This window comes from Vigna angularis, chromosome 6 (assembly GCF_016808095.1).
Source record: "Vigna angularis cultivar LongXiaoDou No.4 chromosome 6, ASM1680809v1, whole genome shotgun sequence".
Taxonomy (NCBI): domain Eukaryota; kingdom Viridiplantae; phylum Streptophyta; class Magnoliopsida; order Fabales; family Fabaceae; genus Vigna; species Vigna angularis.
This window is the reverse complement of record NC_068975.1, coordinates 29,642,665-29,669,765: the sequence shown is the minus strand read 5'-3', so window position 1 is coordinate 29,669,765 and position 27,101 is coordinate 29,642,665. Positions and strand designations below refer to the sequence as shown.

The 27,101-nt window shown below is 33.5% G+C and overlaps 1 protein-coding gene across 3 annotated transcripts; it reads right to left on the bottom strand.

Moving 5' to 3' along the window:
- Nucleotides 1-202: 202 nt before the first annotated feature.
- LOC108342803 (endoribonuclease Dicer homolog 2) lies at nt 203-21,613 on the bottom strand. Of its 3 annotated transcripts, XM_017580609.2 has the most exons (23): nt 21,472-21,610; nt 21,158-21,263; nt 20,867-21,044; nt 20,597-20,710; nt 18,531-18,665; nt 11,093-11,177; nt 10,937-11,001; nt 10,341-10,478; nt 9,933-10,061; nt 9,725-9,845; nt 9,521-9,620; nt 7,291-7,486; nt 7,049-7,209; nt 6,686-6,904; nt 6,322-6,536; nt 5,920-6,191; nt 5,427-5,833; nt 5,242-5,345; nt 4,444-4,637; nt 3,858-4,067; nt 2,244-2,651; nt 1,598-1,876; nt 203-720 (listed from the first exon to the last, which is right to left on the bottom strand). In XM_017580609.2, the coding sequence occupies exons 2-23, from the start codon at nt 21,238-21,240 to the stop codon at nt 367-369; spliced, it is 4,167 nt and encodes a 1,388-aa protein (XP_017436098.1). In that variant the 5' UTR covers nt 21,241-21,263; nt 21,472-21,610; the 3' UTR covers nt 203-366. The 3 variants fall into 3 exon arrangements, with proteins under 3 accessions (XP_017436098.1, XP_017436101.1, XP_052735390.1); XM_017580612.2 differs by lacking the exon at nt 9,933-10,061; XM_052879430.1 differs by lacking the exon at nt 203-720 and having other exon boundaries at nt 1,734-2,017; nt 21,472-21,613.
- Between the last annotated feature and the right edge of the window lie 5,488 nt (nt 21,614-27,101).

The following is a 27,101-nucleotide window of genomic DNA, read 5'->3' as shown; positions in this document are numbered from 1 at the left end:
AAGTCCATTGATGTAGTTGGTCAGTGAAAATTGTTATTACGTTATGTTGCCTTTACTGCATCATACTTACGTAAACCCAATTCAATATTGTTATGCACATCTTGAAGTCAATTTTTATATGATCTAATATTACTGTATTTACCTTCAGTTTTTTCTATTTCTTGTGGAACTGATATTTTATGAAAAGAGTGAAAATGTTCTGAGATAAGTTGTGTTTTATTGGTTGTAGTGGTCAGGTTTTGCAATGATTATATTCAAACTACTCAAAATGTGCTCATAGGCCCAATATCTACATCATACTAACATGCCTATTTACCCTTGCACAAAACAAAAAAAGACTAAAGAAATATAAACAAATATTACAACCTACAGTGCCCCCCTAACCTCCTTCAAGGAATTCAAGATTTCCTTGCAGACTATCTTCTTGGCTGTGCCCTTCAGTGCAGAACCAATATATTCATGCTGGTGAATAACCCCATCGGCTTCTACCTCCATTTTAAATCTGGTCACACCATCCTTACGGGACACATCCTCCTGTATAATATTATAACTTCTCTTTTGGCATAGTTCATTCAACTCTCGGACGGGATGGAGCCTCAATGTTTCAGGTGTGACAAGGGGTTCTAAAAGTGGCTTTATACTCTGCCACACAACCTCCATATTGTACCCTGAATCAACTAGTATTGCTCCAGCCAGGGACTCTATAATGTCTCCAAGTACCTATCAAACAGTAGGAACAAACTTATGTGTTCTGTAATGGCTATTGCATTGCAGCAGAACATCTAGGACAGAAAATGGAATGTGCTGCAAAACTCACAGAAAGCATATACTAACATTACTTCTATAAAATTGGGTCAAAGAAGGGAATAAAGCAGCTACATCTTTAAACATGAGTCAAGACAGATAAATAATGTTTGCAAGGTCATCTAACACTGGTGAAGCACAAGATTTTGTTCGAATATACTAATAATTGTTTAATTCATTAGTATGTATATCCTTTGACATTCCACGTGTTTTGAAAACAAGGAACTGGGTCAAAACTTGGAGTACTAAATAACTAACATATAACGCTACTCCAAAGTTGAATGGAAAACATACTAGAAAATCAGGAAAACCAGCATCAAAATCAACGGATTTTCATTCAACTAGTTAAGAATAGGAAAACTAGTTCGATACGTTAACCTCCCCCTCTCCAACCACAATTGGTTATTAGGCATTCATAACAGTTTTTATAAGAAAACTCATACCAAATAGTATTGCTAAATAAACCCATAATGCAGGTAATTTTTCCTATCATCACTTAAAAGACTTTCTCTAAAAAGTTTATCCACCACAACAGTCAGAATTTATTTAGTTCAACATTCTCAAGGATCCTCTGAAGTAAACTTGTCTAAAAAATGCAGGAGTAAGCACTATCCACTCTGGAATTTATAGAATAGATACACCAGATAAGGCATGCGTATTTTACAGTCAAGTTCACTTTCAAGGAACTTTTTTCTCTATTGCAAACACCATGACCATAATAATGTATGTTAGCATGCACTTTGCTAAACAATAATAACCAAGTGGACCTATGAGCTAAACTTTAACAGCTAACCTTAGGGAGTGATGTCTCTGACCCGTATCCAAAAGTTGATGCCGACGACAACTTATCAAAATTGACAAGTGTAACAGCAATATGCTTATGCAATTCTTGTGAGGCATGAAGTACATGCTTGTGTAACCCATGGTTAATAGCAGACCATGCATAACAATCATTATTTACAGAAGCTGACCTCATGTCAGTTAACTGTCCAGGTGACATGCCAGGATATCTATTATACAAATGCCAAGTAATGAGATAATCCAACACTGAATCTCCAAGAAATTCTAGTCGCTGCAGGAAGGAGGGCATATTATTCATCAATTGCGATAAAAGAAGCAAAAGTAAGAATAATATGAGAAAAACATTGATTTATCAATACAAATGCCAAGTAATGAGATAATCTAACACTGAATCTCCAAGAAATTCTAGTCGCTGCAGGAAGGAGGGCATATTATTCATCAATTGCGATAAAAGAAGCAAAAGTAAGAAGAATATGAGAAAAACATTGATTTATCAAGAAGGATGTGTACAATTACTATTTATTGGGTCCCACCAGGCCAGTCTGCATGGAGTTTGTGAAAGTTTATTCATGCATAATAAATACATGCTAACGTCCCTCTCTTGTTCCCATAGAATGAACAATAACTACAGTACATACCTGATAACATCTAGGAATTTCAGGAAGCATGTAGGAACCATGGGTCAAAGCTTCCACTAGAAGAGTACGGTCATTGAATGAGTACTTCAATTGTGATTCTAAATGATTGACATGCACCTGTTTCTCTGGTTGAATGTCAAAGTGTCTTTCATAGGGTATTTTATTAAAGCTAACTTTAATACCAACCCAGTCCATAAACAATAGAGCAGCCTTTTCACCACCACTGCTGAGAAAGGCACCAATTAGTGCCTCGACAACATCAGCAATGATCTTTCGATTTAATTTCCTTTCTCCCATAACATAAATTTTTTTCCCCCCACTAACCAACTCTTTCAATTTAAAACCTCTAGACTTATCACCTGGAACGGTCCAGGTATGAGGATCAAAAGGTTCATTTTGTATGAAGCCCTGCAAATCAAAATATTGCAGAATTAAGAATTCTAAAGTTTCAAGATGATAATGCAATCCTCATCATAACAATGCAGAATTCTACAACCATATAAACTCATTCGAAAATGGATTAAAGAACATCTAAGCAATACAATCAACTCCTCATGGCACAAGCTACAGATTAGAGACAAAATTACTTGTAGAAATTATTAAAATATTAATTTAATCTTTGATAAATTCTGGAAATCAAGTTTTATTCCATTCAAAAGCTCATAGCTCTTACAAGGAAAAAGACTAACACCAGCCCACACCCTAGCTCTCTTTACAACCTCAAGAAGTTTCTGCTTACACTCCATGCCAGTTTCTTCCCAAAAGACTGTACCATTTCCATGTGCTTACTCAGCATACTCAGATGCCTGCACCATTAGGGAGCAGATTTCTCTGCTCTCCTTTCTTTTTCAAATGATTATTCAAGTCTTGGGCCCACTTGGACTGTGGTCCAAAACCTTATCAGCTTCGGTTTCTTCAATTTTAGAGCTCACAATGCTCGCTGCTCAAAAAGCAAATAACATACAAAATATCGTACAAATATGATAATCATCTAAACAATTGCAACCAGTTAAGTTAAAATTATAATCTATTATCAAACTTAAAATATCAATCGATCAAACGTAGAAGATTCCTACGTTTGAAGAAACAGTAAAACCAAAATACAGATAAAAGCATCATGTTGGAAGTTTCACATCGACTAAAGATAAGGTCAATTTGTAGTATATAAGTAGGTACATATCTCATCTTACAAGTTGGTTTTGTGTGATTGAGTTAGACTTAAAGTTCATTTCTTAATATGGTATCAAAGTCAATGTTAGAGCCTATTCTAGCGAGATTTGTTATTTGTTAGATATATTGTTTCACCTCTATTGAACCGTTATTGGACTACCCATTAATGTTTAGTTCCATGCTATAGATGTATATACATTGACATGAGGGAAGTGTGTTGGAAGTCCACATAGAATAAAGATAAGGCCAATTTATAGTATATAAGTGAGTGTAAACATCACCTTACAAGCCAGTTTTGAGGAATTGAGTTAGACTTAAAGTCCACTTCTTAACACATACAATAAAACCATAATATAAGTTTAAAAAAAATGCTGAAAGGAAGCATCACAACATATGTACAGCACAAAAAGTGGAACAACAAAATCAGAGAGAATGAGAGAGTACCGGAAGTCCAGACCTGCACCCTAACTTACACAGGGCAGCATTAGAAATTATTTTTTTCCTTTTAATACTGAGGAGACCTTCATGTATATTTTCATAACTGCTAAAAAGTTGTTGAGAGACAGCATATTTTAAAAAAGAATCTCCAAGAGTCTCAAGAGACTCATAATGAAAGGCCTCCTTGCAGCTTGTAGCAGTTATTGCTTCCAAGACCTACAATGCAAGTCACATATACCATTGGTTTTAAAATATTAGACAACTGGACAAACTAGCAATAACAAAATAACCAAAAGATACCAACAGAATATTTTACACTGACAAGTTTCCTCTCAATCTCTTCATTGTGCATTGATCGATGCAACATAGGCTTAAAAGAAGGACGGTCCAGAAGATATTAGTTACCTTTTAAGAATGCCCTGCTTTCTACGTCAATTTTTTACACGACACAACAGCTTATATATATATATATATATATATATATATATATATATATATTAAGAACAATTAGCAGAAAGATAAAATTTCCTATTCTGGATAAAAAGGAGAAATAAACTAGTCTAGATTGTATTGACAAACAGTTGTAACACACCTTGATTGTAGGAATTTCATATTGTGCGCAATGATCCAAATGCATCTTTTTCAAATTGAAAGCTCCAAGCAATGATTCAAGCCGATGCATAATTGATGGAATAAACGAGAAGGTATAAATGATACTATCTTTTATTGGCGACATGACAATAGAGCACAGTTCAGGGGGTAATTCAACAGAGGCTTTGCTTGCTTCTGAAATGGAAAACACGAAGTTAGGATTCAGATTAGATCACGCATTGTCAGAGCTTGAGACAAGCATTAAAAACAGCCACAACTTTTTTGAACACATAATACAACTATAGTTTGGAAATGAATAAAATTAGGCATTATGACATGGATAACTAAGTTATTGCTAATAGAAGGAGTAACTGCAGATACAAATTTGGTTCATATTAAGATTATAATATTAGCTTTTAAAAACAATCAAGCCAATAGAAAGGTAACAACTAAGAATAATACCCTCACGAAAAGAAGCAGAGGCCATTTTAATCCCAAAAAATTGTTCAGAAGAAATAACCAAACTAACAAGCCAGATTTCCTTTCAATTATAGTCAGAAGGCATACAGTGGCAGATATACGAAAAATCCACTTCAATAGATTTTGGTTACACAGGTAACCCTGATTTTAAGATTATTGGCATAATCAACCTCCTATATATCCACCAGAAGCAACACTTTTGTATTTATTGAAAAAAAAAAAACCAATGCATTTCTGCACAAACCAAGACTGGTCATAATTGGTCAAATCCCACAATGGAGACAACCAGAAAGAAAAAATTTAAAATACAAGGTCCAACCTCCTTCCTTCCCTTGTTTGTATCCATGAATATAGTTTTTAACTGGAAATTTGTGTCTTGCTTTAATGAGTTTTTGATCTTCATATTGCAATTGAACGTGATGTCTGAAAAATTGGAAAAAGAAATAGAATAACACGAGTAGATACAGTAACCTGATAATAAACATCAATCACAAATTTATTTACTTTTGTTTGTAATACTTCTTGTAAGTAGTAACTCCACCATCCCTTAGCTTCATAGGAGAGTTTCCATCCAATTCTGTTGTACCAGTTGTGATATAAAAATGAATCCTATCACCAGCATGTGAAGTAAACACCAAAGCATCTTGTAGTCTACAAGTGCAAACTATACCACTTTTTGTCCTAATGCAGAGCGGATGATACTCACACATAATATTAGATGGATTTACCGCATTGATAGCCAACCAATTAACAATTGATTTTTCCCCTTTGCCAATAGCCGGAAGCAAGAGATAATCAATCTCAACACCACCTTCCAAACAGCATTTGTCTAAACCCATTGCCAAATTATTCATACTATTATCTATCAAAATTCTAAGCAAAGTGACCTGAAATTTCTTACATAAAAGAACCTGTAAAACAAAAAACAGACAACAAATACAATGAGTTTTCTTAACCAATTATTGTGGAAACATTAAAGGACAACTAAATAGCATACCAGATCGGGTGAAAGATCAATGGTTCCTTTGTATATCAACTTCACCGACAAGCTACCTCTGTCAAAACCCATATCGAATTGTGTGCATCCAATTTCCGGATCAAGCACAATTCTTGTGGCAAGAAAAATATCTTGAACAGAGATATCATAGCTAAAATTTTGACTTAACTCCATCAAATAACAATGGTATGTTGTGTGACTATTATTTGACACACAATTTACCAATCCAAATGGCACATAAGCTGGTTGGTTTTCATCATAAGGTTCATTCCCTGAAAGAAATTGTTTAATGTGGAATTCATTCAAAGAATTACATGGACAGATAGAATTTTATGATCAAGACAATATTTAAAACCCACGGTAGTAATAGATGGACAAAAGAATAAAAGGTTTGTAAAGTACCAAATTCCTCCATCTCTGCTTCTTCAATGAAGACATCAGGAACAAGATAATCTGTCAGAGCTCCAATCTTATGCAGTTGTTTGCATGCTTCAAGGCATGCAATATTCTTTAAGAGTTTTTGGTCACCTTCAACTCGAATAGGCTGTAGAGGGCAGCTCTTGGGAAGATACAATGTGTTAGTCTCTCTGTCCCACCTTGGAGTTGGTTTGAAGTACCTGACAGTTTAATATAGATGGGATAAATGATGGGCAGGATAAAAGCAAAGCAGAACAACCAGAAATATGCAAAAAGAAAGCATATCTTAAGTACATTAAACTGAAGGAAGAAAACACATGTAATAACAGCAGAAAATTAACCAACTAACCCATCTGCAGGGAGTCGTGAGCAATACAAATATATTAAACTTATGCTAGAACTAAGATTTGCAATGGCTCCAGTACTTGCAACACGATAAGACTCTTTATCATATTCTTCACCTTCAAAAGGATCACAAGGAAGGGAAGAATGGTGCAAAGACTCCTTCCTCATAATATCTGCACTAGCAAGATATTTCTCTAGCCGAGAACGAGTAACTGAATCTCCACTGTAAATTCAGAACAAAATCAAGGTTGTTTGGGTATAATTTGTTTCAAGTAGTAAATTATACAGAATTAACACTATGATTGTCTCTTGCAGAGTGCCAGGGTAGTGATAAATGTGAGGAAGGAGTAATTTAAGAAACAAATACCTCTTAACAATTAATATGTAATCCGAATTTCTCATCCTGGCACGTCCTCTGGACTGTATGAAACTACACACTGTTGGAGATGGATCAAATCTAATGACTAAATTACAACTTTGTACGTCTAAACCCTCTTCAAGAATTGATGTTGCAACAATGATGTTGACCTGCACATTACTTTTTTTTTATTGACAAGACACTGCATATGGTTATTACAATACAGTGGATTGTTTAAGAAAGCAACATACCAATCCCATTCGAAATTCTTCCACAATTTCATTTTGTTTTCTCCTAGACTGATTTTGCAATCCAAAATTGTGTCCTGCAATGAATTTAATCTTCCAGCTACTGTATTTTGGAAGAAGGGTATTCAACAGATCCTGAAGGACAACAGCTGTAATAATCCTTTCCACAAAAATTATGCATCTCATGTCAATCAAAGCCCTGCAATTGTAGAAAAATAGTAGATCCTTCACATAAATTTAACAATAATATAAAAATGGCATAACAAATATCACTACAAAAAATCAAATCAATTTAACAGTAATAAACTATGATCACTACTTACAATCAAACACCAATATCCTTATCCCACAGTAACCACATACAATCAGTCAATAAAAATAGTGGACTGATCAACTGATTAGGATAGAGTATAATAAAGATTAAAAAAAATTGGTCACAATACAAGAACTTCGGGAATAAATCAATGAGGCAGAATATTTTAGCATCCATTTGTTAGAACTTACGCACAAGAAGATAGTCCACCTAAATAGACTAGTCCATTAGGTAGAAGAGTCTCAAGGCTTTAAGTTTAAGTAAAATATCAAGTTTTTAATCAGCTAAACTTTAGACTCCTAACAATGTCACACTCCCTTTAATTGTTATTGTCCAATATGACTTTCCCTCATTCAACAACAACCCAATGATAACCCTTTTCTGTTTTACATCATTACTCATCTTAGATAATGAATTTAAGTCTAACTTAACTTCATAAAACGGACTTACAAGACAAGGTTTGTCTCCTTATATAGGATTTAGGGTTTGATAAAGTCTTTAGTTGATGTGAGTTGGAGTCCCACACTGGATAAAAATGTGCTAGATCAGCAATATATATAGAAAAATACCCACAATCCTATTACTTTAAAGTTTTTGAAAACGGTGTCATGTTCTCTTATGTAGTATGATCATGACCCATTTCCCAAATATCTCACCCTCAATCTGTAACAAAATGGTATTGAAACTAATTTTGACCTAGTGACTGATGAGTATGTCTAGATAATTTGTTGAAAAAGTACATGTTTTGGAGCACAACTGATCACTACAGTTTGAACAAGTATCTTTCAAAAAAATTCGATTTAAAATATTTCTAACAAATGAAAAAACATAATTAACAAACATAAAACAGGAACAAATATTCTATTGATTATAATTAATTTTCTATCTAATAAAACATATAATTTAGATATTTATATTAATTTTCCATTTTCTTTCTATTCTAAATATAAACTTGTTCTTGTTAATGGACACTATTGTATTTTGTTAAAATGTAAACCTATGTATTAAGATTAAATGTTAAGGACCTATAAATAATGTTTTCTTATAATTTTCAGTTTAAAGTCTATGCTATTACATTTATTTAATACTATTGTATGTGATATTTGATGATTACTAATATAATTTTATTATTGTATGTGCTATTTAATGATTATTAATATAATTTTATTAATACTAGTTGGACCTCAAACTATTGAACCATTGTCTTCCCTTTTTCAATGATTGGTCCGTTGACAATTAGCAATAAAAAGTCTTGATATAATATCTGGTATATAATATATACCGATTGTATAAAAAAAGGATCATAAAAACATTCATCAGCTCTCTACCTCTAAAATTGTATGTCAGGACAAAATGTCTTGATTTCTACATTTACCAAAATATGGAGTCAACCTAGTACTAGCCAATAATTAGTCAGGAAGTGATAAGGCTTCATAAGAGTATAGTTTTATTACTCTGTCTGATCCGCTATAACATTTGCACAGCAGTGGATTTTCAATAAGCCCACTATCGATATCGTCTAAATCTTACTTTATTACAGTTGGTTATGGCTCAGTTTCCCTATATGTACAGCTATAAATAGCTGATACATAACCCTTTTGTAATGATTGAATTCATTTTCAGAATACATCCCTTCTCTTCAAATTCTTTTAACTTTAATAAGCTGAATTATCAAATATTGGGACAGGTTATCATTATGTTAAATTCATCAGAGGATATCCCTATTCAGAGTTGAAGAATAAAGAAGAAAGATGAGACTAAAAGTTAAATGACAAGTGACCAACCATAGAGGCAATTACTCATCCAATAAGAAATTTAAACAAGGAAAGTCTACAAACCAGAATATCCACAATAATAACCCACATTACATGAATTTATAATGTGGTAATATTAAAGAAGAATCTTATCCATGATTATAACCTGTACTCAAGTAGAGAGTCAATAAGGCAACAAACTTTGGAGGTCAACAGCCCCATCTCCACATCAGAATCAACATTGTCACCAATGGACCACTGAGGATCTGAGCAAGAAGAAAACATTGGAAAAAGTTAGTTAACGCTATGAATGCAAAGAAAAAATTTATTAAAATTTCACCATTAGTCTCCACGATTGTAGAATCATTACCACATTGAAAGTAACTTTTCAGTGTATGTACGACAGCCAAAATAAAGTTTTTAACAACTTTATCCCCAGAGTGTCCCCATGAAAATGAATCAAATTCATTGGAAGATAAAAATTCTGCTGCCTGTCACACAAGAAAAAATTGAGAATTATGATTTATGAAACCTTGATCAGTCCACAGTCAGAAAGTCTGCAGGAAAAAAGTGAGAACCTTCAAAGCCAGCCAAACACCAAGCTCATCCAGGCAAAACATTAAAGCACAAAAAATCTTAGTTATTCTTTTTTGTGCAGACTCAGCAACTGATCTAGTGAAATCTGAACTTTGTAAAGTGAGTTCATGCTGAGAAACAGGAAATCCATTGTCAATTACCCAAAAAGAAATAATAAACTATAGCTTATAACTTAGTACCAGCTACAAATAAAATGTGATTCTGACTAATAATTAAATATAGGAAGATTATATGACTAAAAATTGGGAATTGATTGAACACAACTTGTCACTTGATGGAATAGATAACTAAGGCAAACTCATATTTCCACTTGCAACACGTGGGGAATTTTTCTTTTTCTTAGTTGTTTCAGAGCATGTTTAGAATTTGGTGTCATTAAATGTACAAACCTGTTCTTTTAACATCTTGAGTTTAGATTCCAATTCTTCAAATAATACAAATTGAATTCCACTGTCCCTGTAAAACTTGAATACTGGTGTTGATGTTGGCATGAACTCTGTGATGACAGCTTCACTACATGTATATACCTACATTTCAAAATGTTTTAGCAAAACCAAGTGGTTTGCACATAAGCACAAATGAGCATTAATCACATGAGAATAAATTATTCCAACCATATTGTTTCATTTCTTGAAATAAATAAACAACTTTATAGCATAGGTATATATTACAATACCTCTAGACTTGTTAAGATAGAACTGTTTTCTAAAAACTAAGAAAACAACTACCGCAAGAAATAAGTATATAAAGTATCAATTAGATAACACATGTTAATATAAATGTCCTAATGATACTTCTTGCAATAAAACTTGTAATGGAGAGCATATCGATAATCTTTGCAATGAATCTACATGTGATTATCTTTAAATTACACCAATCTATACAATTATACCAAGAAGATAGCAGACAACACTCAAACAACAGAATAAAAAGCAGAACAAAAGCAAGAAAACTTCTTGAAAGAGGGAAAGAATAAAAATACAACCTTTGAATGCATTAGAGTCATTAGTTTCCGTACATTCTCTGACCAGGATGAATCAGAACTTCCAACTGATTAAAGAAATAAAATAAAAAGGAATTCAACATTAAAGAGAAAAGGCTAGCAATGCAAGGAGCCATGTACTTTCTCTGGGCTGTGTACCTTTTGACTTAATTGGAGATGCAGTCATTCCAAAAATTCGAGGAAGGTCAGAGATACCACACTTTAATTGATGATGATAAAATTCCTGCATGAAATCAAATCTTACGAAGGTAACAAACTAACTCAACAGAAACTAGAAGCTCATGATGCTGACACACAACAAGGGACCAGCAAAGTACAATACAAGTTTACAAATTAACTAATTGTCTGCAAACCTAACAAAACAAAATAAAAATAGAAAAGCACAATACTATAGGGCAAAATCAGCAATTCAAATTAGTATTTCGTAGAGACTATGTCCCTGTTTAGGATAGACTTCAGTTTTCAAATTTTTAAAACTGTATCAAGTTTCAGTTGAGTTTTGAATTTTACTTTTTTTAATTTTTGAAATTTTAAAAACTTGTAGTAAATCAGAGATGGATAAAATGAATGCAACAATTCTATCCTACCCATTATGAACTCCCTTAAAATAGACAACGTCATATAACAAAAATTAGAAGCAATTCTTGCATGTTCAATTCACAAATTGCAAACTCTTGATTTTAGGCTCCCAGGAATAGCAAAGGCCAATTGAAAAATCCCAAATTTTTCCAGTGAAAACACAAACAAAAGGAAAATGCAAAACAAAAATCTTTCTGTTCCATGTTTTTCAAATTTTTTACTTGGGGCAGGAACCGTGGTGACCACCATTGATGAAAGGGAACTTGCTCATTGTTCCTTCAATAACAAAAAGGTAACAAATTAAAATCAAATTATTGTTTAAGTTTCTTTTTTATTCTCTGAATTGATGAATATATAATGTAGTACATACAGAAGGAACACAATTCAATAATTTCTGTTCCTCTTAGTCATTGGCATTACCAAAACCTGCCAGAGCAAAAGAGAACAATAGCAAAACAGAACCAAGAAATAAGATGATGCACAACACCCACTCTTAGCCGTGCAAAATGTCGATAGAGTGCCTCAACGAATCAGTGATTTTGGTGGAGGTTCCACACATCTTCTAGTTGATAAAATTAGAGAAGCATAAAACTTAACAATAAAATAAAAAGCTTATTATTCAGAAAATCAGGTAAAAAAACAATTCAGCTCTATTTCATCCAAACAGATTTTACATTCAGAAATATAACAGAGGTAAATGGCCAACCATGCATCAGATCACAACCTTATTACGTTTGCAGAATTCATGTTCAATATCAAGTCCTTTTAAATATTATCTTTGGAAAATGCTGTAGTTCAGAGTCCAGACCACTTGCCAACACAAGTTTAATGCACTTTATATGACAATGTATAGCAACCAATATCATGCTTGGGGAAATAGTTCAATCAAGTGGTTATTAATTACAGTTTATCACATTGGCTTATTTTTATAAGATTCACAGTGAGGAATATTCAAAAATCAAGTAAAAACTATAATGAAGCTATAAGTTACTTCCGTAGTCTTGACAAAACACCTGCATTACTGTTTTTATTTAATGACCAAAGAAGCCCAATTTATTTAAAAACTCTTACAAATGGAAAATCCATGAATGGACCCGAAAAGTCATTTTTATTTAACAGTTTCTAAGGATGTGTGCACTTCACATGCTTGGGGTAATTGTTCAATTAAGTGGTTATTATTAATAACAGCTTATCACATAAGCTTATTTTTATAATATTCAGAGTGAGGGTTATTCAAATAAGTCAGTAAAAGCTATAAGAAAGTTATAAGCTACTTTCATAGGCTCAACAAAATGCATGCATTATGGTTAGATTTAATGTCAAAGAAGCTTATCTTAGGTAAGAACTCTTTCAAATGGCAAATCCATGAGTTAACCTAAATGTCATTTTCATTAAATAGTTTCTAGGGATGTTTGAACACTGCAGATATTATGATAGGTTCTTGGGATCAAGAACCTATGGAAAAACACTCGAATACACACAAAGACAATTTATCTGAATTATATAGCCTCCTTTTATTGAAAAGAATGAAAAGAATCAACAAGAATAGTGATACAACTAAATCCGAGAGCTTAACCTCCCTCTAAAGAACTACAAGAGTTCCCGCCAAACAATAACACTCAAAAACTAAACCCAACCAACCACTAATCCCCCTTTTATATCACTTACTAACAGCATTAACAGAAACTATTCCTAACTGCCTTGGCAGTTAGGCTCTGTGACTTTACCCCTCCTCCTATATACAATTAACTCCCTAACATTACTCCCCTCTCCTCTAACAACCTTGTCCCCAAGGTTGAACTCCGGATATTGCTCTTGTATAGTCACCTCATCTTCCCATGTGGCACTCTCTTGTCCCCCTTCTTGCCATTCTATCAAAACTTGGGGTATTTCCTCTGCTCCCAGTTGTCGAGTTCTCCTGTCCAGCACCTTGGCTGGTCTAAACATTGGTCCATCTGCTTGTAACTCAGCTGGAAGCTCTTTTTCCACTTTCTTCTCCCCCACAGCTTTCTTCAGTTGGGAAACGTGGAATATGGGATGGATTCTGGCTGCCTCTGGTAATTGCAACCTAAACGCAACTTTCCCTATCTGCTGTAATACCTCAAATGGTCCATAATACCTTGCCGATAGCTTCGGATGTAAGCGAGTTGGCATGGATGATTGTCTATGGGGTCTAATCTTTAAAGAGACCCAATCGCCTATCTTAATGTCTGATTCTTTCCTTTTTTTATTTGCCTGATTACTCATCACCTCTTGTGCTTGCCTTAAATGCATTTTAAGCTGTTTCAAAGCTTCATCCCTTGTCATCAAATCTTGAACAACCGACTCCACCGTTGTCTCCCCAGGAATAAACCGACTCAAAGCCGGAGGTGCTCTTCCATAAACTATTTCAAAAGGGGAACACCTGGTTGCACTTTGATAACTGGTATTATACCAGTACTCCCAAGGAAGCATCAACTTCCAACTCCTCGGCTGTTCTGAGCAAAAACACCTCAAATATCCCTCCAAAATTCTGTTCACCACTTCAGTCTGGCCATCCGACTCAGGATGGTATGCGGTGCTCATACTGAGCTGAGTACCCTGCATCCTAAAGAGCTCTTTCCAAAATACACTTAAAAACAGGGGGTCTCTATCACTGACTACTGACATAGGGATCCCATGTAACCTTACTATTTCTTGAACGAACTTCTCTGCAACCGTGCGAGCCAAATAAGGATGTTTCAAATCAATAAAGTGGCTATACTTACTCAGCCTGTCAACTACCACCAGTATTGCGTCAAACCCGTGTGACTTGGGTAGCTTAACAATGAAATCAAGGCTTATTTCTTCCCAAATAGCTTGTGGTATTGGTAATGGCTGCAAAAGACCCTGAGGAGAGGCAGCTAAGTACTTATGCTGCTGACAAATCACACAACCCGCGACGAACTCTGTCACTGTTTTCTTCATCCCTGGCCAATATAACGATTGTGCAATTTTTCGGTAGGTGCGAAACACTCCAGAATGGCCCCCTGTACTCGTCACATGAAACTCTGCTAGAAGCTTTGGAATCCAATTTGATTTAGCGGACAAAACCAACCTTCCTTTATAGTGAAGGCGGTCATTCTCCAACGTATATGCGTCGTGGCTAGTTGGATCCCCCTTAAGGTCCTCCATTATCTTCCGAAGCGCAACATCTTCTTCCACTTCTTTCAAAACCTCTTGGAAATCATGCCAATAAGGCCTGGAGATGGCTCGTAGTTCTCCCTCCTCCATACCACCTTCTTCTCTCCGGGATAAAGCATCTGCTACCTTGTTCGAGATTCCCAACTTATAAACTATCTCAAAATCATACCCCATCAACTTGGCTATCCAATTTTGTTGACTGTGCGTTGTTATTCTCTGTTCCAGCAAATATTTGAGGCTGCGCTGATCAGTAAAAACCACAAACCTCCTCCCCAGAAGATAGGGTCTCCAATGTTGGATGGCCATGACCAACGCCATCAGCTCCTTCTCGTATATGGATTTAGTACGCGACCCCTCAGACAGCGCCCTGCTAAAGAAAGCAATGGGCTTCTTATTTTGCATCAACACAGCTCCCACACCACTCCCAGAAGCATCACACTCCACGTGAAATTCTTGTGTAAAATCGGGCAACGTCAGTACCGGTGCAGACGTCATCGCAGCTTTCAGAGTTTCCATGGTTGTCCTGGCTCTCTCCGACCACTCAAACTTCCCCTTTTTCAACAATTCCGTGAGGGGTCTCGCTAACTCCCCATATCCTTGCACAAACCTCCTATAATACCCCGTTAAGCCCAGAAATCCCCTCAATGCTTTCAGATTCCGAGGCTCTTCCCATTCCAGCACTGCCTTCACCTTATCTCGGTCCATCTCTACTCCTTGCTCCGAGATCTGATGTCCCAAGTATTGAATTCTCCGTTTCCCAAACTCACATTTTTTTGGATTGGCCACCCAAACATGCTGTTCCAGTAGCTGCAGCACCAAATTTAAATGGTGGAGATGTTCTTCCCACGAGGAGTTGTATACCAAGATGTCATCAAAAAAAACGAGCACCCATTTCCTCAAGTAGGGCGCCATTAATCTGTTCATGGCACTTTGGAATGTCGCTGGCGCATTCATTAACCCGAAAGGCATCACCAAAAATTCAAACAAGCCCTGGTAAGTTCTGAAAGTCGTCTTGTGGATATCCTCTTCCCCCATCCGTATCTGATGATACCCCGCCTTTAGGTCCAACTTAGAGAAGAACCTGGCACCCTTAAGCTCATCCAATAGTTCTTCAATTACCGGAATAGGGAACTTATCCGGTACAGTGGCTTTGTTCAATGCCCGGTAGTCTACACAGAACCTCCAGCTTCCATCTTTTTTTTTCACCAAGATTACCGGGCTGGAAAACGGACTCTGACTCGGCCGAATGATGCCCACTCGCAGCTATCCGCTACCTGTTTCTCCAGCTCTTCTTTCATGAAAAAAGGATACCTATAAGGTCTTACGTTTATAGGATTTGTGCTCTCCTTAAGCACTATTCGGTGCTGCGCATCACGTGAAGGCGGTAATCCACCTCCCTCCTGAAACACCTTGTAATGGGCATGCAGAACTGCTCTGATTTCTGCCTGCTGCTGCTCCGTCAAATCAGCCATCCCGTCACCGTCTACCCTGGGTTCCACTATGCACATTTCCCAAACCAAGAACCATGACTCAGCATCCGTGATCTTTGCTAGTGCGCCTGGCTCTACCAGCTGTCGAGCCAGGGCTGGATCGCCTATAATCTTCATCTTCTCGCCATCCACTACATATTGCATGGACATCTCCCTCCAGTTAACAACCACTTCCCCCAATTTTGCCAACCACGCAATACCTAATATCAAATCGACTCCTCCTAGTTCAAACACATACATGGCTTCCTCCACCGTCACCTCTCCCAGCTTCAATTCCACCTTCTCACACCTTCCGCTCGTCCATCTCTTACACCTGTCACCCAGACTCACGGCGTAGGAGGGTGTTTCTACCATCGGAAGTCCCAGTTCCTCCACCAGTTTTCTGCTAATGAAGTTATGGCTGGCTCCGCTGTCAATCAAGACTACCACGCGTCTTCCTCCTATCAGCCCGGTCAACTTCATGGTCTTGGGAGGTGTCAGACCGTCCGCCGAACATGCTGAGAGCTCCATGGGTTTCACCTCCAGGTTAGCGCTTTCCTCCAACTCCCCTTCCTCATCTTCCGCGAGTAACAGTACTCGTAACCCCCTTTCCGCACATCGGTGACCCGGTGCAAACGGACCTCCGCATCGGAAACATCTCCCTTCTTCCCGCCTCTTTAGAAACTCTGGGTAGGGCAAGTTTCTAACCATCCGATTCTTGTTTTCTCCTCCGGTCGTGTTATTACCCTTCGCGTTGGTGCTATTCGCCACTGTCGAACCGTCTCTTCTGGCCGGGCCCACTCCGTCTGTCCCGCCGATCCTTGTCGCAAAACTGCGATCTCCCTCAGCCCTTACGATCGACGCCGAGGTTCGAGTACCCGCGTGAGTCACCTTGATCCCATTCCATGCTCCTCCGCCTCCACGGTTTATGGCGTCCTCCACGTCTCTCGCCACCCTAATCGCAACCATCAAGTCTGGGGGACCCTGGATTCTGACTTGGCCCTTAATGTCTTCCCGCAACCCCGCCAAGAAGAAACCCAAAATCAACTCCTCCGACAGGCCCTGGGTCTGACCCAGTAACATCTCGAAACTCCTTACAAACTCTTCAAGCGTTCCCTCCTGTCTCATAGTGGCCATTTGTTCGTAGACCGTCCCCCTGGACCCACCACCGAAGCGATTAATCAACCCCGTCTTCAAACCCATCCATGTCCGGTTCTTGGTTTTCTCCCGCCAATACTTGAACCAATAACTCGCGCTCCCCTCCATGCTAATGTAAGCGAGTTCCACTTTGTCCTCCTCAGCCACTTTCTGGATTTCGAAAAATCTTTCGGCTCGATTAATCCAGATGTATGGGTCTCCGCCTTCAAAGGATGGCAATTCCACTTTCTTCCTCCAGTTGTGCGATATTCCCCCAGTATCGCCTCTCCCCTGATTATCATTCACTGAACTGCTGCTTCCCTCAGAACCACCCCCTTGATGGTTTGCACCCCCACTCATCAACCTCATCATTTGTTGCAAATCGCGTCTGATTGCCGCGGTCTCCTCTTTAATTCCCTCCACTGTGATCTCCAAGTTATCCAGTCTTCCCTCCGTCTCGCTACCCATCACTGGTTCTCCTCCTATCGGATCCGGCAGGTCGGACCAAATGATAGGTTCTTGGGATCAAGAACCTATGGAAAAACACTCGAATACACACAAAGACAATTTATCTGAATTATACAGCCTCCTTTTATTGAAAAGAATGAAAAGAATCAACAAGAATAGTGATACAACGTAACCCGAGAGCTTAACCTCCCTCCAAAGAACTACAAGAGTTCCCGCCAAACAATAACACTCAAAAACTAAACCCAACCAACCACTAATCCCCCTTTTATATCACTTACTAACAGCATTAACAGAAACTATTCCTAACTGCCTTGGCAGTTAGGCTCTGTGACTTTACCCCTCCTCCTATATACAATTAACTCCCTAACATATTACTGTAAAACCTTGTTAAGAGTTGTTCACGAACCTAATAGCTGACCCACATAATGATGGACAGTCTTTTGTTATTACTGGTATGCAACTATGCACCGCAAAGTAGAAAAATATTTGAATGCCACCAATCAACCACAGCTCATACACCAGTGCATGGTGAAAGAATGTATAGTTTCCCCCTTTACACTTGTCCACTGATCTTTGTCACTTGTTGTATTTGTATTACCCAATAAAAATGAATCTTTAAAGTCAAAGACTTAGCAAGGTAGAAGATATATAACAACATATTAATGAAGAAGTCACAACTCAAACATATTGTAACAAGAATTAGAAATAAATTCAACGACACAACCACTTAAGAGAGAAGACAGAAAGGATATAACACTTACAGTCATGATGCACGCATAAGGGTGTTTACCCCTAGCATGATGGCATTCATCCATTATTAAAACCTTAATCATGTTCAGTTTGAAGAAGCTATGCCGCAAGCAATTCAGCAATATCACAGGAGTCATGACAAGCACCTATGCATTCAAAAGCATTAGTGATAGTAATTACCAATTATCTATACAACACAAAATAAATGACACAAACATCATACTAAAATTAAGAAATTAAGCAATGTGCTTCATATTAAAGCCAATAGAATTCTTTAAAAAATAAAACTTTTGTCTTCTTTTACATTTAATTCAAGCATAAAGAGAGAAGACAAAATTATCCTTAAGCATACTATAAGCTTTAATCCAGTACAGACCTCAAAAGTAAAGAGGAAAATGTAAAAATTAGATGACATACGAAAATGAATTCCAAAACTGGCAAAAAAATAGCATGCCAGATGGAGAAATGAGTATCATATTCAAGCCAATAGAATATTGGAAAAAAGTTAAGAAAACAATTTTACTATTTTTGTTAGGAATTGGAGAACCCAGGAACCTAACAATTTTCCATTTGTTTCAAACATAAATATAAAGACAAAACTATGCTTAAGTACTCCTAAGCTTTAAACCAGGAACAAAACTTTAAAATAAATAGGAAAATCTTAAATTAAACAACATGCAAGAAAGAATTCCACAATGACCGATGAAAAGAGTGAACAACGGCCACCAATTAAATCAATGAAGAAAGTTGAGTATTTCATATTCTCTTCAAAAGTGGCATGAGGTGCACACTAAGTTCAGAAACGGAAAACAACAAGCACCCAAATGGGGAGGGTTGTGGAGTATTACCATTATTATTTAACTCCATGAATAGGAAAGGTTTATTTAGACGTGATTTATACAGTTTTTATTGCCTTGCAATTCCTTATTTAGTTTTAGACGTACATTTTAAATAGCAGGCCACTATAGCAGTGGAGTGGAGCAGCCCCTATCCACCACAAGGGGTGCCTGGTGGAGTGGTTTAGTGTAGCAGCTGGAGCAGACCAATCTGGCTAAGAAGCAGCTGTAGGAGCGCTAAATATTGATTCCAAAAAACCCTTCTGAACAATGGTATTAGGGCTTTTGGGGAGGTTATTTTTGGTATTTATTTTAAAGCGCAAATCAAAATCTATGTAGAAAAAATTATAAATTACCTTAGTCATTGATGATTGATTAATCATACCTATGGAAGGAAACTTGTATTTGATTTGTGTTCAGTATTTACTTGTATGTTTTGGTCAAAACACCAATGACTTCTAATTGTTATTCCTGAATGCCACTAAATTTGACTAATATTTGTCATTTTTGAGAATTTATAAGTATATATTATATATTATTTAGATTATATAAACAAATTCAAAATAGAGGCTTTCCCACTTTTTTTGGACTGGCCACCAATGTCTGCATGGTGCATGGCTTTTGTTTTATCGTGAGCTATTTTTCTTGTTTATCTTATGTTTAATGTATCTTCAGGTCTATAAATATAATTTTCCATGTATGCATGACGTGAGTCTTACAAGTCGAGTTACAATCTTTGACAACCCCCTCCAATCCTTGAGTTTAACAAAATTGCATGCATTAAATGAGTGAATGACAACTAAAGTAGTGGAACAGTCAAACAATAATTTCAAACATGTTCCATCAAATCATTTCATTTACATTTAACAATTTAAATTTGTTTGAATTTTCAATGGAAATGATAAAAGACAATAATATATATATAACGAATCATTGAATCATGTGATTTGTATCAATACAAAATAGCCCAAATTCATTTATGTATTGTACGATGCAAAGTCATTGATGATTCATCTTATAATATAAATCAGTTGGTAGCTAAATTGTTTCGAAACAAGAGATTAAAATAATGAATCATAGAATTCAGATAACTACTGAAATAAACATTCAGCTATCTTTTTAAGTGGGGCAAAACAGGAGTACGCCATGCATGACAAATAAATGGGTTATGATCAGGCAAAACAAATCCGTAAAAAGGACAAGGCAATTTTCAGTTTTGATAAAACTGCAAAAACCATCACCTCATGTTTCTCCGTTTCTTGTTTCCAGGTAGCACCATCCCAATAATCAACTCCCATATCACCCCAATACGTTCCCACTTTCAAGTCAGTATGCATTTTCACAACTTCAGCTTGCTAAATTTACAAGTGAACAGCAATAAGTTAAAAGATAACAAAGAAAAAAGCACAGCGAAAGTAGTGATCCATTCCATGGCTCCTCAACAACCACATGTCAATCAAATAATGAATCTCCAATTTCAAACGGGCATCATAAGATAGGGACGGACATACTTGAGAGACCAACACAACTTGGGGAACCAAGAACACTGCAATAAAAGGAGAAGGCTTGCGCAGATGATGAGCGTAGCTACGAAGAAGCATGATGGCTATCAAAGTCTTGCCTGAACCAGTCTCCAAGTACACTATAGTATTCTCACGAATAGCTTTGTCCAATGCTTCAAGTTGATAGCTACATAAAAAAAAATAAAAAAATCAAACAGAAGTGAACAGATAACAATAATATATTCAAGAATGCAAATGCTTAACACGAAATGTGTTAACAAGTCTAAATATTAAACTCACCTTCTAGCAAACGGGAGAACATCACCAGTAATCTCTCCCTGCTGGGAATGGGTATCTATTTCCTTTGAAAGAACCTCTTTCATGGTTTATTTGCTCTTCGAACAACCTACATTCAGATTCCAACGCAAGAAAAACACCCAATCACAAAAATTATCCCTCTCCAAGTCACAGAAGATGAAAAACAGCGAAACAAATACAAACCCACATTATACATGATTAGTGTATGTGCTTATTTAATAGATTTTCAAAATCAAAAGAAGAAATTTCAGAAAAAATGAACTGGGCGAGAGAAACGATAAAAGAGATGAATGTACCGCTGCTTCTCTTTTTCTTTTCCTTCCACCGCGTGCTCTGGGAATGACCTGTGGAGTCCATACTTCAGCAAGAAACTGTAAAAAGGTTTTATGCGAACGAAAAAGTTGGTCAGAGGAATATCAGGAGATTCTTTAAAATTAAACAACAAAATAAAAACTAAAACATTGTTTGGATGCATAATGATACTTTCATTTTATTTTATAACATCTTAACGTTATTATATCCAAAATTACTTCATCATCAATAATAAAAATCATCTCCCACCGTGAATCAATGATATTAAAATACTTAGGTACTGTCAAAGTATTATTATTTTTTGAATTTTTATGAATGACTGAACTTTGATTTAGGCATATGTATATATTTTTCAATTGCTTCACACATTTGAGATTATAATTATTACTTTCAAATTTAATTTATTTTAAAATACAGATGAAATAGCATTTTTGACTGGAAAATTGATAAAAAATATTTAAAATGTGACACGGAACTGCGAATAACAATGATATATATTACTTAGAATAATTATTTTGCATCCTGGTACCCTGGTAACAGCGTGTTTCTATATATATTTTTAAAGTAAACAATAAATATATAATATAATAATACTAATATGTGGTGTAGCATATATTCGATTATGTAAATAAGTTGAAAGATAGATAAAATGGTGAGAGAAAAAAAACAATGACAAAAGTTGCAATATGAAAAAAATGTGGTTACTAGTTAACGTATTTAATTAATGTGTTATTTTTATGAATGATGGTTAAAAATAATAAATTTATTATTATTAGTATAATTAAAAAATTAAAAATAAATATTTTTTATAATTTTATTATGAATAGTTTTTATTTATTTTATAGGTAGTTTTATAATTAAAAAATGGTTAAATTTTAAAAAGATATTTAAACTAATAATATTTAAATTCAAAGAAGCAATAAAATAAATAAAATAAATAAAATAATTATTTTATTTTAAAAAATATTTTATTTAAAAGATAAATTTGAAACAAAAAATAGACAACAAATAAACTTTTATATATAAATATAAATATATAATAATAAAGATAAAAGTGTAACATTCCAAATATATAATATTAAACTATAATAAAATTATCACAATTAATAAAATATATGACTTAACCGTTACGAAAATATAAGGTTTTATTATACATAACCTTAATTAAATTTTATATATTGATTCACTAGGTTCAAAACCATATATATATATATATATATATATATAAAAGGTTTGATATTTTCAAAACAACAAAAAAAAAAGAAAATTATTAAAGAGTTATTATAAATACTACTAAACTACTTAACCATCTCTATCTAAGGTTTGTTCCACAGTTATCTTATCATCCTCTGCTCACATTCACTAGATGATTATAGCCAAGACAACCAAACACAATAACGACTAACAAAACATAAACAGAAGGTAAACTAGTGATATAAAACAATTCATATTATACATTACCATTTCACACATTAATTACATTTCATATAAAGCAATCCAAGCATCTTAAACATGCAAAGACCTATATTGGACCATCCAGATTTAGTATGAATGTCAAGTTATGGCGGATTGTGCACTTGTGATGGTCTCTACTATTTTGCAAAGTTATTGTCAACGAGTTTCACTCTACCACACTCATAAAGTTAGTTTGTAAAGCGTCTTAGGTCATACTGAAAGCACTTAAACTGAGACCTCCTACTCTCAGCACATGTATCAAACCTCTCTACTTGAGAATGAATGATTATTACAGTTTTGAAATAACCCCCAAGACTAAGTTCCTCCTTCCATTCATACCAACAACACTTTTATATAACACTTAAGAATCTTCCTTAGGACTCTTATACATCTCATTTTATTCAAACATGTATTCCAAACATTATCACATAGCACAACAATTTATTTTAACTTTTAGAATCATCACATAAAATAAAGGATTCAAAAACACTTAACAACACAAACTCACTTGTCCAACTAAAAGTCTTTGCTCGCCCAACGAGAGACAAAACAACAACCCTCCCAAGCTTGCTCATCCTTTGCAACCCTCTGCCAAAAAACCCTAAATCCTCTTAATTAAAAGCCTTTACAAGATTCAAATGACCATAAGACAATCCCAAAAACTCAGTTTTTGTCATTTGCCTATTACTTCAAAATCTTACTCATCAAAACCCTTTTTAGACCAAAATTGCCCATGACTCATCAAATCTATCCACCAAACCAAACCAATTGTATACCATCAACATTCTCACCAACAACCATTCACCAGATTATATCCAATCCAAAACCGAATCATACCATACATTCAAGAATAATACCACCATTTTAACTCATCAAACACAATGAACAATGCACAAATATCTCAATAACAATTAAATCATCCTATTATACAAATAACCACAAATCATACTTTGGAAAAAAAATTTAAGCATAAACACTAATTTCCTTGCCTTACACCGAAGCTACTTACCTCATAAATTAGGGCTTAAGAAAACCTAAAAATGCCTACATAACACACAATGAAGATTAGAAAGATTCCTTAGAACCATAATCAATAAGAAACTAGGAAAATTAACCAAAAAATACATGCGATGGAAATCACTATGCATGAATTCAACTTAAGAGGGGAAAACAAAAAGAAATCGAAACTTACTTGTTCTACACTATTTAATGTTGCAGATTACCTAGTTGTGATCTTCTAAAAATTTTGTCAAACAAATAATGGAGGAATCAGATATTTTAGAAAAAAAGTGAAAGAGACATAAGAGGAAGAGTTTTAGAGATATGACTTGTGTTTTAAATAATGAGATGATTTAAAATTTTTTATTTATATTAATAAATTATTTTAACTTTAAAACACTATTATTTTAAAATACCCATCAATTTTAATATTTTATTTTCAAAGTTATTATACAAAATATCATTATATTTTTTACAATAAAAAAAATTATAAAAAATAAAAACTAAAAATATATTTAAACTTAGAAAGTATATTTCTTTCCCCAAATTAAATTATATCTTTTACTTTTAAACCATTTACAAAAGTAATAATTAGTTACAGAGGGTTTAAAGTAATTTGGTGTGTTTTTGAATATACGTTATTGATTAAAAGTCTCATCGACATGCAATCGAGGTTAAATGAATAAATTTTCAGCATCTATATATTTAAATTTATAATATAGGATTTCTTGATATACACATTTTTATTTATTTATTCTCTTTAAATAACTTTATTTTTAATTAAAATAATTAATTTTCAAATTTTACCCAGCATTTTAGTATACACATTTATTTTCTATGTTTATTCTTTATAAAAATATTATTCTAAATTAAAATAATTATTTTACCAATTTTACACTGCTTTTTAAATTTGGTATATTTTTTACCATTTTTAAAATTTAACCACTTTTTAAAATTAAAATAATTATTTATGATAAAATTGTAAAATTTATTTATATTTATTTTATAATTATAATAATAATAATTTTATTATTTTGTTATTATAAAAATAATGAACATGTATTTTCACATATTAATTTATGTAAAAAATGATTTATGGATAATGTTTTCATCTCTAATTTGAGTCCTTAAATAAAGAGGAGTCATTCTTTACTTTTGAGAAGTCCAAAACCTTTAACATTTGGCAATAAGCAATCATGTTAAATTGTTTGTCTTTAAATTGTTAAAGTGCAAAATAACAATTAACAAAGAATAAAGTATAAGAAAATATAAAGTATATTCTTTTCCGATAAAACTCAGTGTTACTGCTGCTGTTTTGATGCCTGCTACTGTTTAAAAAGGTACAGGTTTTGAGTATGGCAGCATGGACACATGCACGCTCAAGATATTATCTTCTTATAATTAATCATTGATTCAAAGAAAAGGTTAATACTTTCAGTGTTCCACAATGGTGGGAGAAGTTTGGTGTGATTTTATTTTGGAGGGTATAATTCGTATTTTTTAATGTGAAATACATATTTTACAATGTGAATTGTAAAATATATTTTAAATTTTTATTATGGATTATACTGAAAATTAAATTTATATAATGATTTATATAATTTAAAATATAAATTTACATTACAAATTATATAATCCAACATATAATTTATATTCTAGATTGTTTTCTAAATTTGCATTGATAAATTATATAATATAAATTTATATTGTTGATGGTATAATCTAAAATATGGTTTATATTTTATATTATTTTTTAAATTTGTATTATAAATTATACAATATTAAATGTAAATTTTTATTATAAGTTATATGATTTAAATATATATATTTACATTAGATATGAAATACAAATTTATATTTTAAATTATATAATTTAAAATATGTAAAATTAATATTTTTAATTTCTGGATTATGAAATCTAAAATATTTATGAATGGTAGAATATGAAACTATAATTAAAATATGAAAAACAATTTGCACTATCTTTTTGTAATTTTAGAATGTACAAAGCGCAAGAAGAAAAATATAGGCCTGAAAAAAGAAATTTCCGTATTTTTATTATATTATATACCACTAACAAAGGAAGGCTAAAAACCTAATAAAATTAGAAGAAAATGGCTTATTGAACCAATTTTGTATAAAAGCCATTTTTGTTGGAGAACATAAATTCTACAATTTAAACAAATAAACTATAGTTTTTTTTATTATAAAATCTTCAAATTAATAATAACAATAATTTTCTTAAAAATTTATCATTGATAATAAATTTGTAAAATTTACTACTAAAATTATTATAATATCTGCTTTACATTATGTTTTTAATTAATAGCAATACTATTTTTCTAATATTTTGAATTTGATAATTTACAATTATTAATTTTATATAAACATAAATTTAATAAAAATATTTTTAAAATATTATTTAAATTAATAATAATATTTTCATTAGTTCATTATTTTGAATAGAATAACCAAATTTTTATTTTATTATATAACATAGTAAAATTATTATGTTAATTTAAATTGATAATAATTATAATTTTAGTATACTTTTAAATTAATAACAAATTTATAATTTAAAAATAAAACTTTGGTATATATAAAAAAGACAATTTCTTTCTATAAATTTTTGTATTTCATATTGTATAATTGATAATGTAAATTTTGTATTTTAAAATATTTAACTCCAAATGTATTATTGATTTTATATTTTAGAATATACAATCTAAAATATGTTTGTATTTCAAATTATACCATTGAAAATACATTATTTTGTATTTCAAAAATACAGTATAATACGTACTTGATATTTTTTTTTATTGAACATTTCGAAGTATAAAAGTTTTTGGGATGTCCGTTAAAATTATGGAGAGAAAAAAGAAATTACTTATAAAAAAAAAAGCACGTTGACAAATTGGGATGAGTTTTTTTCTTGTAGATTTAGAAGACTAACAAATATGATTCCAAACTTTATTTTAATTGTGACATTAAACAAGAAAAAAATTTATAATTTTAATTTTTTTATAGATCTAAATGTCACCTTAAGAAAAATTTTAGCATTTAAAATGATATAATCTTATTAATACACATTATAACATTTTCTATTACAAATCAAGGTAAAATATAAAGACAAATTACATGCTTAAATCACAATTTTTAT